The following is a 14592-nucleotide window of genomic DNA, read 5'->3' as shown; positions in this document are numbered from 1 at the left end:
CTATTGGAATGGTTGGCTGTTGCTGGAATGTATTTCTACAGGCACCGAGCATCTTCCATTGCCAATGGCCAATCTGTGTATGTGACCTTAAACAGTGGGCATTAGCTGTATATTCAGATGTGGAGAGCTTTATATGGTGTTGAGGGCTGTAGATCAATCTGTACTATGATGCCAATGCTGTGAAGAGGCAACTGATCTTAACAGTGAGCCATTGTGCCAGTACTGGGGCAATTTCCACTGGGGGGGGGGGGGGGGCAGGAGACCGTGAGGAGATTAAGTTTAATGTGTGTAAAATTATATGAAAATTTCCTATGAGTGAGTATGGAAGACCGTCCCCTCTGTTGGGGAGACAGTGGTGAGAAGTCACTCAGAGAGTGAGGAGAGACATTAGTATGGAATGCGAGTGGTTGAGGAAGAGGCCATTGCATCTTTTAGAGAAAGATATTGATCAATATTTCAACCAGAGAAAGAAAGAGCCTATGCTTCGAAACCTGGAGGTGTGGCTGATGGTGTCACCTTCATTAACCGACTGCAACAGAACATAGGTCAGCAGCGTGGGCAGACAAGTAGCAGATAGAATTTAATACAGAGAAGTGTGAGGCGGTGCTCTTTGATGGAAGGAGTATAGAGAGGCAATATAGACTTAATGGCACAGTGCCAAAGAACGTAGGGATAAAGGTTCTTGGGGGTCCATATACATAGATCTTTGAGAGACTGGTCAACAAAGCATAAATCTTAGACTTGGTGAGTACAAATGCAGGAAAGTTATGCTGACTCTGTATAAAGCTCTGGTTAGGCCATAACTAGAGTATTGTGCCCAGTTCTAGTCACTAAACTCTAGGAAGGATGTGAAGGTGCTTGAAATGGTGCGGAGGAGATTTACCAGAAAGCTTCCAGGGATGAGGGATTTTAGCTACAAGGTTAGATGAAAGAGGCTGGGGCTCCCTTTGCAGCAAAGGAGATTAAGGTGAGATTTGATAGAGGTGTAAAGATTACGACAGATAAGGTAGACAAAGAAAGGCAGTTCACTTTAGTTGTTGATGCAATGAATGGGGACACAAGTTTAAAGTTTTGGGCAAGAGGTACAGGGGAATGTGAGGAAGAACTTTTTTCCGGGGTGAGTGGTAATGACCTGGAACTCACTGGTGGTGGAAGCTGAGATGATGACTGACTTGAACAGGAAATTGGATGGACACATGGTCAAAATAACCTTACAGGACGACAGGGATAGAGCGGGCGATTGGGACTGATTGGATTGCTCTTCAGAGAGCCGGCATGCATTTGATGGGTCAAATCGCCCCACTTCAGTGCCATAGTGACTCTATGGGATGGATTTTCACTAACTAGACAGGATGCGTAAGCAGACCCGTCTCCATTTAAATGACTGCCACATGCACTATTTTTGCTCTGGAGGTGGGTTCGAGACGGGCCCACTGACCCTGGAAGAAGTTTGGATGCTGCCATGGAGGCAGGAAATCACCACGGCAGGCTGCTTAGAAGGCCTGTCTGAGTTCTCTGGCGCTTTGTCCCTGTTGTATTAAAGGCTGTTAGGTCCTTCAACCCTCACAGCACACACCCCCTTATCTACCCTCCCATTCCGCATACCACCTGTATGCCCACTCACCCACTCTGCACTTAGAAACAATAAGCCATATAGTAACAATGGCAAGTCTTGAAATGCACTTAGAGAAACACTCATTGAGAAAACAGCTTTGAAAAAAACTGCTGCTCTGACAACCTGATAAAAGTGTCAATCAGACTCTGCCATTCATAGTTTTGATAACAGAAGCTTTACCCCAATTAACAGGTCTTAACCTTGTCCAAATAAACATACAGACATTGAAAAAAAAACAGATCAAGTAAAGAAATAATCTATTATAACAAAGAATCAAACTCCACTTCAGCCTGTCTAACCAGACTCCTCCTGAACTAACCCATTAATAAGCCTCAGAGCTTAGCCTAGCAATAATGATACAACCGTATCAACAGAAACACATGATCTCTTGACTGGATAGGTCTTTTTTGGCCAACATGGACAGGATGGGCTGAATGGCAGTCTTCTATGCTGTAATTTTTTCTGTTTCTGTGTGTTAATAAAGGGGTATGGGAGAGAGCAGGGCAGTGCGATTATTTCGGGATTGTTATAGGGCTCTGGAGAGAAAGCTAGTAGTTTTCCACTGCACAAGTAAAGGGAAAGCATAGACACAATGAGCCGAACAGCCACCTTCTCTGTTTGAAACTTGTTTGACGTTCTTTGCTCTCCCTTTGCAACCAAAATTGAGATGTCACAATTGGCTGCTAGGATCCTGGATTACTAAGGGTAAAGTTGACCACAATGCCCCTTGTTGTTATCCAGTGATCTTTGCACATGTCAGTGATGGCAGGAAAGGGTTTGCAGGGCTGCATTTCCCTTCATTATTGCTTAACCTGCTGAGGCTCACTGTCCAGGTACACAAGCCCAAGGTGCCAGAGGGAGAATCAGCACAGATTGGGGTGATCTTTGGTAGATCAACTCCATACCTTGCAGTCCATTCCAACTGTACCATGGTTGGGGAGAGGTAAAACTAAGCAAGCAAGTGTGCAGTAGGGAGTGTAGAAGACATCCGGGGCTTGATGCATGAAGATAGTGAAAATATTTTGAGCAGACACTGCTGGAGCTACTCAGCAGGTCAGGCACTGTAAACAGAGAGCGACACAGAGCTAAGGTTTCAGACTGATGAGCTTTCTCTGAACGCAGTCTTATCTGTCTCGTTAGGAATTCAGTCTGTGAAAAGATTTGAGCTGCATTGTTTGCAATGTGAGTCTCTCAATAAACTGAGCCTTGAAGTCCATTGAAGTAGGTGTGGCCACTCCTCCCCAACCTTTCCTTGGTAAATGGAAAAGAAATGGAAGAAGTAAGAGTACAATCCCCAACACTTGCACTGTCCACATTTAGCCCAGATGGATGCCTATGTTGAGCAAATACAGCTAACCATTCGCCATTCCCGTAGACCTCAATTACAAGGGTGCTCCTTATAACACATTAAGTGTGCAGACCATTTCATGCAGTTCTTTATGTCCCAAGTTACCCTGCATGGGGAGACAGTGGTGTAGTGGTAAAGTCACTGTACTAGTAACCTGGAGGCTCTGGAGCCGTGGGATCAAATCCCACCACAGCAGCTGGTGGAATTTGAAATTTGGTTAATAAATCTAGAATATAAAACTAGTCTCAGTGATGGTGACTGTGACAACTATCAGTGATTGTTGTAAAAACCCAGCTGGTTCACTAAGGTCCTTTAAGCACGGAAATCTGCCATCCTTACCCGGTCTGGCCTACATGTGACTCCTACGGCAATGTGGTTGACCCTTAACTGCCCTCTGAAATGGCTGAGAAAGCCATTCAGTTTCGAGGGCAATTATGGATGGGCAACAAATGCTGGCCTTGCCAGTGATGTCCACATCCCATGAAAGAATAAAGAAAAAAGCTTACTAATTGAAAAGATTTAACTCATTTCATGCAAATTTGGGTCTTCAACTTTTGATCAACATGTGAAACCCTTTCAAATGTGATTATTGTAATGATGAAATTATGGACCCTACTGCCAACACTTAGAAGAAGCACTTGCGAGGTGAGATTTCCTGGCTTTTAAAAAAGTGTTTAGTTCCTTATCCCTGTGGTTTGGTCATCCATTGTATATAGTGATCAAATTACATTAACAATCACAAGGCTGCTATAAACAATGGAGAGTGTAATCCTAATTTCACACCATTCCCTGTTAGATGAATTACATTCCTGATGCTTGTCCTGACAGTAAGGATTGATTGGCAGCTCTGCAATTCTCCATCTAAACCTTTCTGCTTCTCCACTTCTCTCTCTTCCTTTAGACACTCCTTAAAACCTGCCTCTTTGACCAAACTTTTGGTCATCCACCCTAATATCTCCTCCTCTTGCTTGGTATCAAGTTTTGTTTTTAAAACTCCTGTGAAACACCTTGGGTACGTTACTTCAAAGTGCAACTTGTTCTTGGTGCAAAATAGGATATGATTCTTTGAGATCAAGATTAACGCTTGTTGAGACAGGCAGCTCGAAATCAATAGTGGATTATTTTAGCATAAAGGCACCCATTATTTTTATGATGTCTATTTTTTGTCTCTCAAATATTAATGCATAATAACCCTCAGCAGGGAGAGGCATACACTTCCATTTCAGCACAGCATCAAGCCTGATCTTGATAAGTAAATTGCTTGCTCAAAAATATACAGGCAGCATTTTGTAACAAAACAGATGCTGGAAGATGAAAATGCTTCTGAAAGGCAACCATTTTTAAAAGAGCAGGTATTCTACATTGTCCAGATTTAAGGAAGGGATTATTTGAATGGAATGCTTTGAAGTGAAAATGTGTCATTGTGTCTGGTAAAGAAATGGGGATAGATTTTGTTATCTTGTGCCTGCATGAATTGAAGCAGTATTTTATATATAAGGAAGGCTTAAGAGGCTCCTCATAATTAAATCATCAAAGCTCCTTAGTGTATAAAAAGCATCAACAGGTTTTGGTGTCCATTGCCAATCCCCCCTACCACCACCCACAACCCGTTGTACTCTTGAAAGAGCAAAGACCAAGCTAGAACATGAACTTAGACATCAAGCTAGAACCTGCACTGCAGAACAGTGAGCTAAGACAAGACTGAGTAATGGTGAGCTAGAACACAGGCTGGAGATAGAGATCTAGAATGCAAACTAGGGGACATAGAAAGGAGAATAGGGAACAGTGATCTAGAGCATAGATGGGGTATTGTGGTCTAGAACATGGACAGGGGGGATTCAGAGTGCAGACTCAGGACAATGAACTAGAGCACATTCAGGAGGGATCTGGAACACAAACTGGGGCGGTGATCTAGAACAGAGACTGGGGGTGTTGGTCTAGAGCGTGGGCTGGGTTATAATGAGCTAGAACACAGACTGGTGTGCACTGTTCCAGAACATGCACTGTGGGACCATGATCTACAACATAGACAGGAGAGCAATGACCCAGAACCTCAATTCAATACTAGTCAGCCAGATTATGGACTGGAAACAGTGATCTGGAGCATGGACTGGTGTGTGTGTGTTTGTGTTTCTGCGTGTCATGAAGCTATTAATGTGTATAATATTTTGAAAAATATTTTTCTTTCAAAATAGAGGTTTAGTCCGTAGGTGTTCTTAATTGGTTTAAAGCCAGCTAGTCTGGGTGCTTTGACATGTTCTAGTTTTGATATGTAAGAGAGATAGCAAGCACTTGCATTTTTTGAATAGAGCATTAAAGAAGTAGGGTTAAAACTTGACGCCTTTCTAGCAGCTACCAAGCAATATGTTTACATTACTAATAAAATTTGGTACAGTGAATGGGGTTTCATTGTTAAAAGGTGAAGTTCGAAGAGGCTGGTGAGACAATGAGAATTTGAATTCAATCAGTGGTGGTTGGTATAACTTCAGTAGTTTTTGGGTGTGCAGGGCAGAGGCAATGTAAGATCAAAAGGCAGCTGTAAGCCTACAACTGGCTCCACAGTGAAAAGAATCTAATTTTTGAATTTGTAAGGTGAAAATACTTTGCCTGGTGTTTGGTTAAGTCTATGGGTTGCTGTTGCCTTAATGGAGATTAGTTTGGGAATTTGTTAAAAGTTATGGTAGTAGTAATTTGTAGCAATGTGTATATATTTTAATCTGTGTAAATTAATAAAATGTTTCAACTAGTTTAATGTAAAACCTCAAGAACTGGTGCTCTGATTCCTGAGTCGCATCTCAAACATAATTCTTAAAATTATAGGTTATGACAGTTGTTTAAAGTTTCCCTCTGGGATTTTTAAGTAACTCCGCTTTACCAACTGCATCAGTCAAGACATTGCGCATGTGCATATTTGTCTATTTGTTGATCTAGAACACAGATAGAGGGGACCAGGGACAGTGATCTAGAACACTGACTGGGGAGAGGTGATCTAGACCATAGACTTGGGCACATTGGATTAGAATGAAGACTGGGGTGGGGGTATCTAGAACATGGGCCAGGGCTGTGGACCAGAACAGGGACCATGGGCAGTGAGCTAGAGCGCTGGCTGGAGGAAAATGAGCTGGAACACAGACCTTGGGACAGTGTGATCCAATTTGCCTTTCAGATTTACTCATGGAAGAAGATTGATCTTTAATTTCTGGAGAGAGCAGGACAGTACAGGAGGGTGCACAACCCTACCCACTATGAATGAAACACCATGGCTATGTTGTTTATCTTGGGCTATTTTGGAGTCAGTCAAGGGTGATAACCACGATTCACCTGATCACTTTGTATAAGGTGCTCCGGTTCACACCCGGTTTGACAGTTGATCTTTAAGTGCCCTGGGTTAAACTCCAGTTTGTATTGTTGTTATGCCACTACATGCAGCATGTTAACAAAATGGACAGATTGTCTTGCAAAACTTTTCCATTCGAGCTGCCAGTGCTGCTTCGAGAGGGTGTGGGGCCCACTCGCTGATCGCAGCAAGTTGTCAACTGATCCTGTCTTTCAATTTCAGGGACTAACATGCACCTTGCTGAGGATCTGATGTTACCCACCTAGGAACAGCGTTGTGACCTGACTCCGACATTCCCCAGGATGCTGGGAATCTGCAGAGGGCGCCGGAAGTTCCTCGCGGCCACCCTGACCGTTCTCTTCGTGCCAGCATTCACCTGGATTTACCTCTTCTCCGGGACGTTTAAAGGCAAGTGTCACACCCATTTCCCACGGTCATACTTGCACCTCTTGCTCTGCACCTCCCCTCTCTCAGCAAACCAGGGTGGGGCGATTGGTGAGTGATTGGACTCAATATTGGACTGATGTCAGGATGTTCCTCACTCAGAGAGTTGTCAATGAGTTTGGGTGCAGCAGTTGACATGTAAGAAGCTGTTAGTTGTTGACTTGGATATATGGGGGTGCTGGGGCAATGGTGATTGCCAAGCCTCCAGGATTGAGTAACCTGGGAGAAAAATCATTGGGACGGTAAAAATGTGCTTTATATTTGAACATTTCTTCTTGTTCATTCATTATAAAAATACGGGCGATGGGGCCGTTAGGCTGTTGAGTGACTGAAGGATCATATACTTGGCTAATGAAGGCTGTTTTCTTTCTGACAGGCATGAAAAGACAGGCTGTCTTAGTGATGGTCATGTCGTGTGCCTAATGGCAGGGGTGTGGAATGGGATACTTGGAGACAGGAGGCCATATGATGAAACCACCAGGAATATGTCCAGCCAGAGTTAGCAACCCTATTATGGGGTGGGTTGGAGGGGATGGGGTTGTGGTTTGAGTACAGCCCTTTTAGGATGGCCTATCCTGGTGAGAGTGGTTTTTCTTGATCTGTATTGGGCTTGTGATGTAGATGCCCAAACAGTGAAAATTCTAATGCCCAGAATGGGTGAATGGTTAAATGGGGCAAAAACATTGGCAGATCTTTAAGCTTTGTTCCTTTGCTCCTGCGTCAACCGGGTGGATGTGAAACAACTTGTCGTAGTGGCCAACATTCTGGCTGCAGCATTGCTCAGTCGCTAATATGTGCTTGTGTGATATTTGAGTAGTGTGTTGTATTTTGTTCTTTCCAACATGACTGCCTTGGAAAAGTTATTGTTCTAAACATTTGGCTGCATAACGATTTTTTTTCAAGAGCTCTAAATGGTCCCCACTATCACATGCAGGAAGCACATCCTGATTGCAAACTGGAAGTGTGCTATCTGCCATATTGGTAAAGGCCAAACATCAGGTCTGCTGTCTGCCATATTGGTAAAGGCCAAACATTAGGCCTGCTTGAGGCCTCCGCTGTGGAACTGGCTTATGCTAAAGCAGGCAGCCTAATCAAGGTCCTTCAAGGTTGCAAAATTCCACTCTTCTCCCATTCCATCAGTTTGCGTTGGTGCTTTCCATCCCCTCAGGGATCGTCTCCCTCTCCTTCCCCCAATTTTCCCTTCCAACATCACACTGGCTACCCTCCTCAGCACATCTCCAGGTTCCTGCACGCCTCACCAAATGCTACTACTGTGAGTCATTGAAGGAGTCTGCCCTCTGTGGGCAGGAGTTCCTTATATCATGGCCCCACAATTCCCAGCGCTGTTCCGTCCCCTAGAGCACCAGGAGTTGGGGGAAGATGGGGCGAGTACATCTTCTGACCATGATGAGGGGGGAGGAGGCTGGAGCGGTGCTCAATGTGTGTGGGATGGATGGCCCAAATCTGCAAGTTGGATTTACATTGCAGGACATCATTTGAACAGTGCTGATCACCAGAATTGCTGGGAACAGCAGGCCACGACAAACACTGTTAGATCAACAAGAGGTCAGTTGTTTCCTGAGATCAGCCAGTTGATAAAATTAGTGTGAGTTGAGTCCAAATTCCAGAGGATCCCAGTTCATTTCCCCAGCCTGTGCTGAGGTAGCTAATTTCACCTGGGATGGTACATTTGTCCTCAGGAATGTTACTGTTCGGTGACTGCTGATTGGACTGAAACAGATGAAGCTGTGAAGTCTGGACAGAAAATTCCTCCTTCAGCTCAATAGCCTGCTAGCAATTCACTGAGCTCATACATGAAGAATGGTTACTTGGGTTAAATAATGAGGAGACTGATTATTGTCCTTAAAGCCATACCCCAATCAGGAGCGACTGGTGGGAGGGGGAGTGGGAGAAATCAAGTCCAGGTAAACTGGGAAACAACTTATGTATGCTTGGCTGAGAATCCATTACCCTTGTTGAAACAGCCGAGACCCAGGGAAAACATTGCTTGATTGATAGCTCTGGCTCCCTGATCTCTGCTGTCAAGTTCACAATGTTTATTTACACAAGGTTAAGTGGTTTCAAGGGCTTGCGATTTCTGTTTTTGATACTTAGAGTCTGGTTGATTGACACTTTTATTGCCCTATAGTGAAATGACTTTTTTTTAACATAGTGAAAAGAATAAATGAATAACTTTTGAGAGCTTTTTTCCTAAACACATCCTATGGTCACTATAAGGTTCATTGACCCACTATACACTGTTTAGGAGCAATGGAAATGGCAATGACATAGCACTGGGGGCAGGAGACGTCATGGGGGTGAATGGAGGGGCATAACTTGGCATAGGGGGTTTGAGGTGCCATACAAGGTGGGTGGTGGCATGGGATGGAGCATGGAGAGTGTGTGGGGGGTGTGAAGGGTGAGGGTTAGAGAGCCTTTGTGTTTTTATTTTAACTGGGACGAAGTCCCACAGCACCAGCGTAGGCCTTTTAAACAGCCTTGGCATGTGGCAGCACCTGTGGCCGCCTCTTGACCTCTTTCCTGGGTTGGCTGGCCTGACTTCAGCCCGGACCCTCCCATTGGCAATGAAGACCCTGCCTTTGCGGGCACTTTCTCCTGAGGCGGACTTTTCCCAACTCCCGCTACCCTCCTGGAAGGTGGAAGTCCAGCCCTTAACCCCGTTCCTCCCTTCCCATCGAAACTGTCTGACGTGCTGAGCTTTTCCGGCATTTTCTGTTTATATAACAGCACCAAGAGTCTCCTCGGACAATTGGATCTAAGGATTGAGAAACCGAGGAACAATAGAGAAGGAACTAGTGTAAAAGTCAGATGCAGAAAGAATAATAAAGGGTGGAATTTTCCAGTCCCGCCAGCAGAGGGAATCATGGGAAGTGGGGGACCAGGATGTGGTGAGAGGCCAAAAATCATTTTCCCGACGTCAGGAAATTAGTTTGGAATCTCGTTCTCCCAACTTCCATGGCAGCTTGAAAGGTGGGTCGAGTGTCCCCTGGAGCTGTATGGGGAGCCCTATTTGCATCTCATGAAGACTCATTTAAAGGCCAATGCACCAGAATCTTGTTTCCCCTCCAAATTAAGCACTCCACAGGAATTTAGAACGTTCTGTCTCACGACTACGTAAGTGGCACGCACTTGGCAAGGTAGACTTCTTCCTGGACTCTCAGGTCAGTAGACGCTGCCTTGGTCTTCCTTTTACACTGTCATGGAGACATACTGGCTGCCTGTCACACACTCTGTGCCAAGGCTGGGCATAGAGGATAGGTAAAACCGAGGCGGAGGGGAGGGGGGGTGGGGCAGTGTCAAGGAACAGAGAGGATGCTGCCTGGGTGCCATTCAAATATGGCGCCGGGACATTGAAGCCTACCCACCATGAGATTTGATGTGCTCCTTGCGGCTGTGGTAATTATTGAGCTGAGCTTCCCGAGATCTCGTGTGTTCGGCTGCACCGCTCTCCAGCGGAAGTCACTCCAACTTTCGCTTCCTCCACCGGACTTGGTCTCCGGAAAAGAAATTCTGCCCAAAGAATGGGAAAGGAAGATCGGATCGAGAGTCAGAGAACAAAAAGACAGATGGGGCAGGTAAGAGAAGATTTAAACATTTAAAATTTAAAACATCCCTAAGAACAATTAATGACCTACAGGAATGAGACCAAAGTTTCAGTTGTTCCTTTCCTGGGTCGGACAGGCTGAGTGTCAGTGCAGGAACATAAATTTGGTCATTAAAGCCGTCCTTCTGCTGTTTAGTACCAGCCCCAACTTTCTGCGGCGAGTCAAATGTGCAAATTTCCTGCCGCTCATGAAGCATTGAGAGCAAGCTGCAGTCTTCATAAGGCTAGCAGTGGAATGGCATAAATCATCTGGCCGCCTGTCAACCTTAGCTATTCATAGGGTGAATCTCTCTCACCACAAATTGCTGGAGACGGGTTACAAATGTCAGCCAGCGCCATTAAACACGATATTCTTGGCAGCAAAATCGTAGAATCATAGAAGTTCATGGCACAGAAGGAGGCCATTCAGCCCATTGTGTCTGTGCTGGCCAAAAGAAGAGCTATTCAGTCTAATCCCATCTTCTCAGTCTTGGTCGTGGCATTTCAAGTGCATATTCAAGTGTTTTCTAAATGCACTAAAAGTTCCTGCCTCTACCACCCTTTCAGGCAATGAGTTCCAAATCCTCACCTCCATCTGGGAAGGCTTCTCCTCAATTCTCGTCTAACACTTCCATCAATTACTTTAAAACTTTGACTCCTCGTTATTGATCTCCCTTGCTAATAGAAATAGGTCCTTCCTATCCACTCTTTCTAGGCCCCTCATAATTTCATACACCTCAATTAAATTTCCCCTTTGTCCCTACTATTCCAAAGAAATCAACCACAGCCTATCCAATCTTTCCTCATCACTAAAATTCTCCAATCCTAGCAACATGCTCTGAAATCCCCACTGTGACCTTACCAATGTCATCACATCCTTCCTGTAATGTGTTGACCAGAACACTCTTCAAATGCATTAACCTCTGTATTGAATTGCATTTACTGTTTTTCTGCCCTTCTGACCAGCCTATTGATACTTTCCTGCAGTCTGCAGCTTTCTTCCTCTCTGTCAACCACACAGCCAAATTTTGTATCAGCTGTAACCGCCTTAATTATGGCCCCATGCATTTCAATCCAAATCATTGATGTATACCACAGAAAGCAAGGGACCCTGCAGAACCCCACTGGAAACAGCCTTCCAGTCACTAAAACACCCGTCAGCCATTGCCCTTTGCCCTTTCTGTCACTGCGCCACTTTTGGATCCAACTTTCCACTTTCCCTTGTATGTGATGAGCATTTTCCTTTTCTTACCAGCCTGTCAGGTGGCACCTGGTCAAAAGTCTTCCTAAAATCTATGTAAACTACATCAAGTGTCAGCCTCATCGACTCTCCTTGTTACGTCCTCAAAAGAATTCAATCAAGTCAGTCAGACACGATCTCCCCTTAACAAATCTAAACTCACTGCCCTTGATTAATCCAAAACAAAAACAGAATTACCTGGAAAAACTCAGCAGGTCTGGCAGCATCGGCGGAGAAGAAAAGAGTTGACATTTCGAGTCCTCATGACCCTTCCATGTCTTTCTAAACGACGATTAATATTGTCCCTCAGAAGCTTTTTCAAAATGCTCAAAACCTGGGCCAATGTTGCACTTGGTTAAAAAGAAGTTTAGCTTTTCAGAGATAGGCAACACCCATGCTTGAGAAAGTGGGCCAAGCACAGTGTCCAGCCGCTGATTGTCAAATGGTATTACCAGGACAAAATGGCAAACAACCATTCCACAGTCTTCTGAGAGACAAACATGTGAGCTGTATTCTTTATCAGTTCCCAGCCAATCTTTCATACCTGGCACAATAATAAAACAAAAAAAATATTATCCACAATTCTGCCGAATATTGTTTCCCATCATCTAACTGGCTAGATTAATCTTGATCAGGAGTGTCAGAAGCTATCTTTCCCTGCTCATTGCTTGCTGATGTCTGTCACTTGCATGGCTGTTCAAGGGAATAACTATAATGTACCATTCAGATATTGGAATTGTTTAAAAATCATTTGCTTATTGAGAGGGTTTCAGGGCCATTCCAGACGATGTTTTATTTGGGAGTTGTTGCTGAATGATTATGAAGCTAATTCAGTGTGTCAAGCAGTGAGGACTGGGGATGGGAAGGCTCTCAGACAGTGATATTGTTTCACGGATTCAGAGGCGCTGACTGGTGCGGGGGCGAGCAAGTCTTTATTTAACCGTGTCATCTCTCCTTATTACAAAAATAATAGATCTGCCCAGGCAGCCAGAAAATTGATTCCTACCTGGTCCTCATTCTGGGTTTATAGATCATTGGTGTGCGTATTGTGAGGAGAAGCCCTTGAAGATGAAAATTGAACAATTGGCCTCATGTTAGCTTTATGCAAAGCACTTGAACAGAAAGAAGAAAAGATCTCAGCTGGAAATTACATTGCATTTTACAGAATAGTAACAGGCCCTTCGGCTTAATGGGCTTGTGCATTGCAGTACATTCAATAGAAGTCATAATCCAACAGGTGTGTGCATGGCAGACTTCAGTGGGTTTGTGCCGATGTCTATGCTACACGTGAGCCTTCTCCCTCCTACTTCACCTCACTCTATCAGCTTGATCTTCGGTTTTTTTCTCACTCCAGTTTTTCCAGCTTTCCCTACAATGCAACTATGCCCAATGATGCCCTGCAGTGCGACTAGTTCCACTTTCTAACCGCTCTCTAGATAAAGAGGTTTCTCCTGAATTCCGTATTGGATTTGATAGTAAATAGCTTATATTTATGACCCTTAGTTTTCGACTCTCCCACAAGTGAAAAGACCTTTTCTACTCCTGCCCAATCAAACCCCTACATAATTTTGAAGGTCTCTGAGGCCAGTCTTCTCTAGAAAAGAGAATAGTTGCTTTGTTTGTCTGAGTTATCTGTGGCTTTGATGAGGCGACCTTCAGTTTATACTGGTTTGCTTCCCAAAATGGCTTGGCTGCATATAACTACAACAACTTCTTACATTTAGATAGTGCTTTCGTCCCAAGGTGCCACACAGCAGCAAGTCAAAACTTGGCATCGAGCCATATCAGATATGAGCAAGTGAATAAAAACTTGATCAAAGTGTTAGATTTTAAGAAGCATCTTAGAGAGAGGGGTGGGGAGGGAGAGAGGTTTAGGGAGAGAAATTGAATGCTTAGGACCTGGACAGTTGAAGTCATGGTCACCAATGGTGGGGGCGGAGGGATGCACACAAGGCCAGTAATGGACGAGTGCAGAGGTCACAAAGGATTGTAGGGCTGGAGGAGGTGACAGAGATAGAGAGGGACAGAGGATGGATGATGTTGATGGAATATGTCTGACCTCTTAAGGCACAACCTGTACAAGTTCTAAGATTCTCAGTCTGGAAGGTATCATCTCACACCCCAGCCTTCTTTTGTCTGAGCAGGGGTATTGACGTGTGTGCTTTGATTATTGATCCTGCCTCTGGCCCAGATAGCAGAAAAATCACCTGAGCCTGATCCTTATTGTTATCTATTGACCCCTGTGGGGTCAAGTAAGGACAGGGTTAATCGCGTGAGTAATGCCTTATGTGGTCAAATAGCGTACTGGCTCGAACTGTACACTCCAAGCCACGGGAATTTATTTTTACTTATTGGGATGTGGGCAGCACTAGAAAGGTAGCATATATTACCCCTCTTTAGTCGCCATAAAGCAATGGGGCCTGATTTTAACTCACTCAAAACCCATTTCACTTACACAGAGCTGAAGTCGAACCCAGTGTGTCAACCTTGCGTTGTGCGCCCAGTGTCACATGCAGGCCAGACTGAGTTGGGTAGCAAGCTTTCTTCCCTGAAGGACATGAGTGAGTCAGGTGGATTTTTACATCAGTTCGGCTAGCCCACTTTTTGACGGATTTATTCAGTTAAATTCCCCGGCTTGCCGTAATGGGATTTGAACTTGGTATTTCTGGAACGCTCATCCAATATCATAACTACTAGGGCACCACACCCAATAGAGAAGGAAAAGTTGCATGCTCTGACCTTGCATGAACTAGGAGAGGCAGTGGCAATGTCATTGGACCTAGTAATCTAGAGACCCAGGCTAATGCCCTGGGTTCAAATCCCACCATAACAGCTGGTGGGATTTAAATTCAATTAATAAATCTGGAATTGAAAGCTAGTCTCAGTAATGGTGATCACAAAACTATCACCGATTATTGTAAAAACCCATCTGGTTCACTAATGTCCTTTAGGGAAGGAAATCTGCCATCCTTACCTGGTCTGGCCTACATGTGACTCCAGACCC

At 44.5% G+C, this 14592-nt stretch overlaps 1 protein-coding gene across 2 annotated transcripts in view; it reads left to right on the top strand.

Annotated features, from left to right (window-relative positions):
• The window catches only part of large1 (LARGE xylosyl- and glucuronyltransferase 1), a 473246-nt gene that overhangs the window by 145312 nt on the left and 313342 nt on the right, over positions 1-14592 (top strand). For both annotated transcript variants that reach the window (XM_041215935.1, XM_041215936.1), the window contains exon 2: positions 6523-6708. In XM_041215935.1, the coding sequence (XP_041071869.1) occupies positions 6603-6708 (106 nt within the window). In that variant the 5' untranslated portion in view covers positions 6523-6602. The remainder of the gene's footprint in view (positions 1-6522; positions 6709-14592) is intronic.

The sequence above is a fragment of the Carcharodon carcharias genome, chromosome 21, assembly GCF_017639515.1.
Source record: "Carcharodon carcharias isolate sCarCar2 chromosome 21, sCarCar2.pri, whole genome shotgun sequence".
Classification (NCBI taxonomy): Eukaryota; Metazoa; Chordata; class Chondrichthyes; order Lamniformes; family Lamnidae; genus Carcharodon; species Carcharodon carcharias.
The sequence above is the reverse complement of the archived record's forward strand: the minus strand, read 5'-3'. Positions and strand labels throughout refer to the sequence as shown.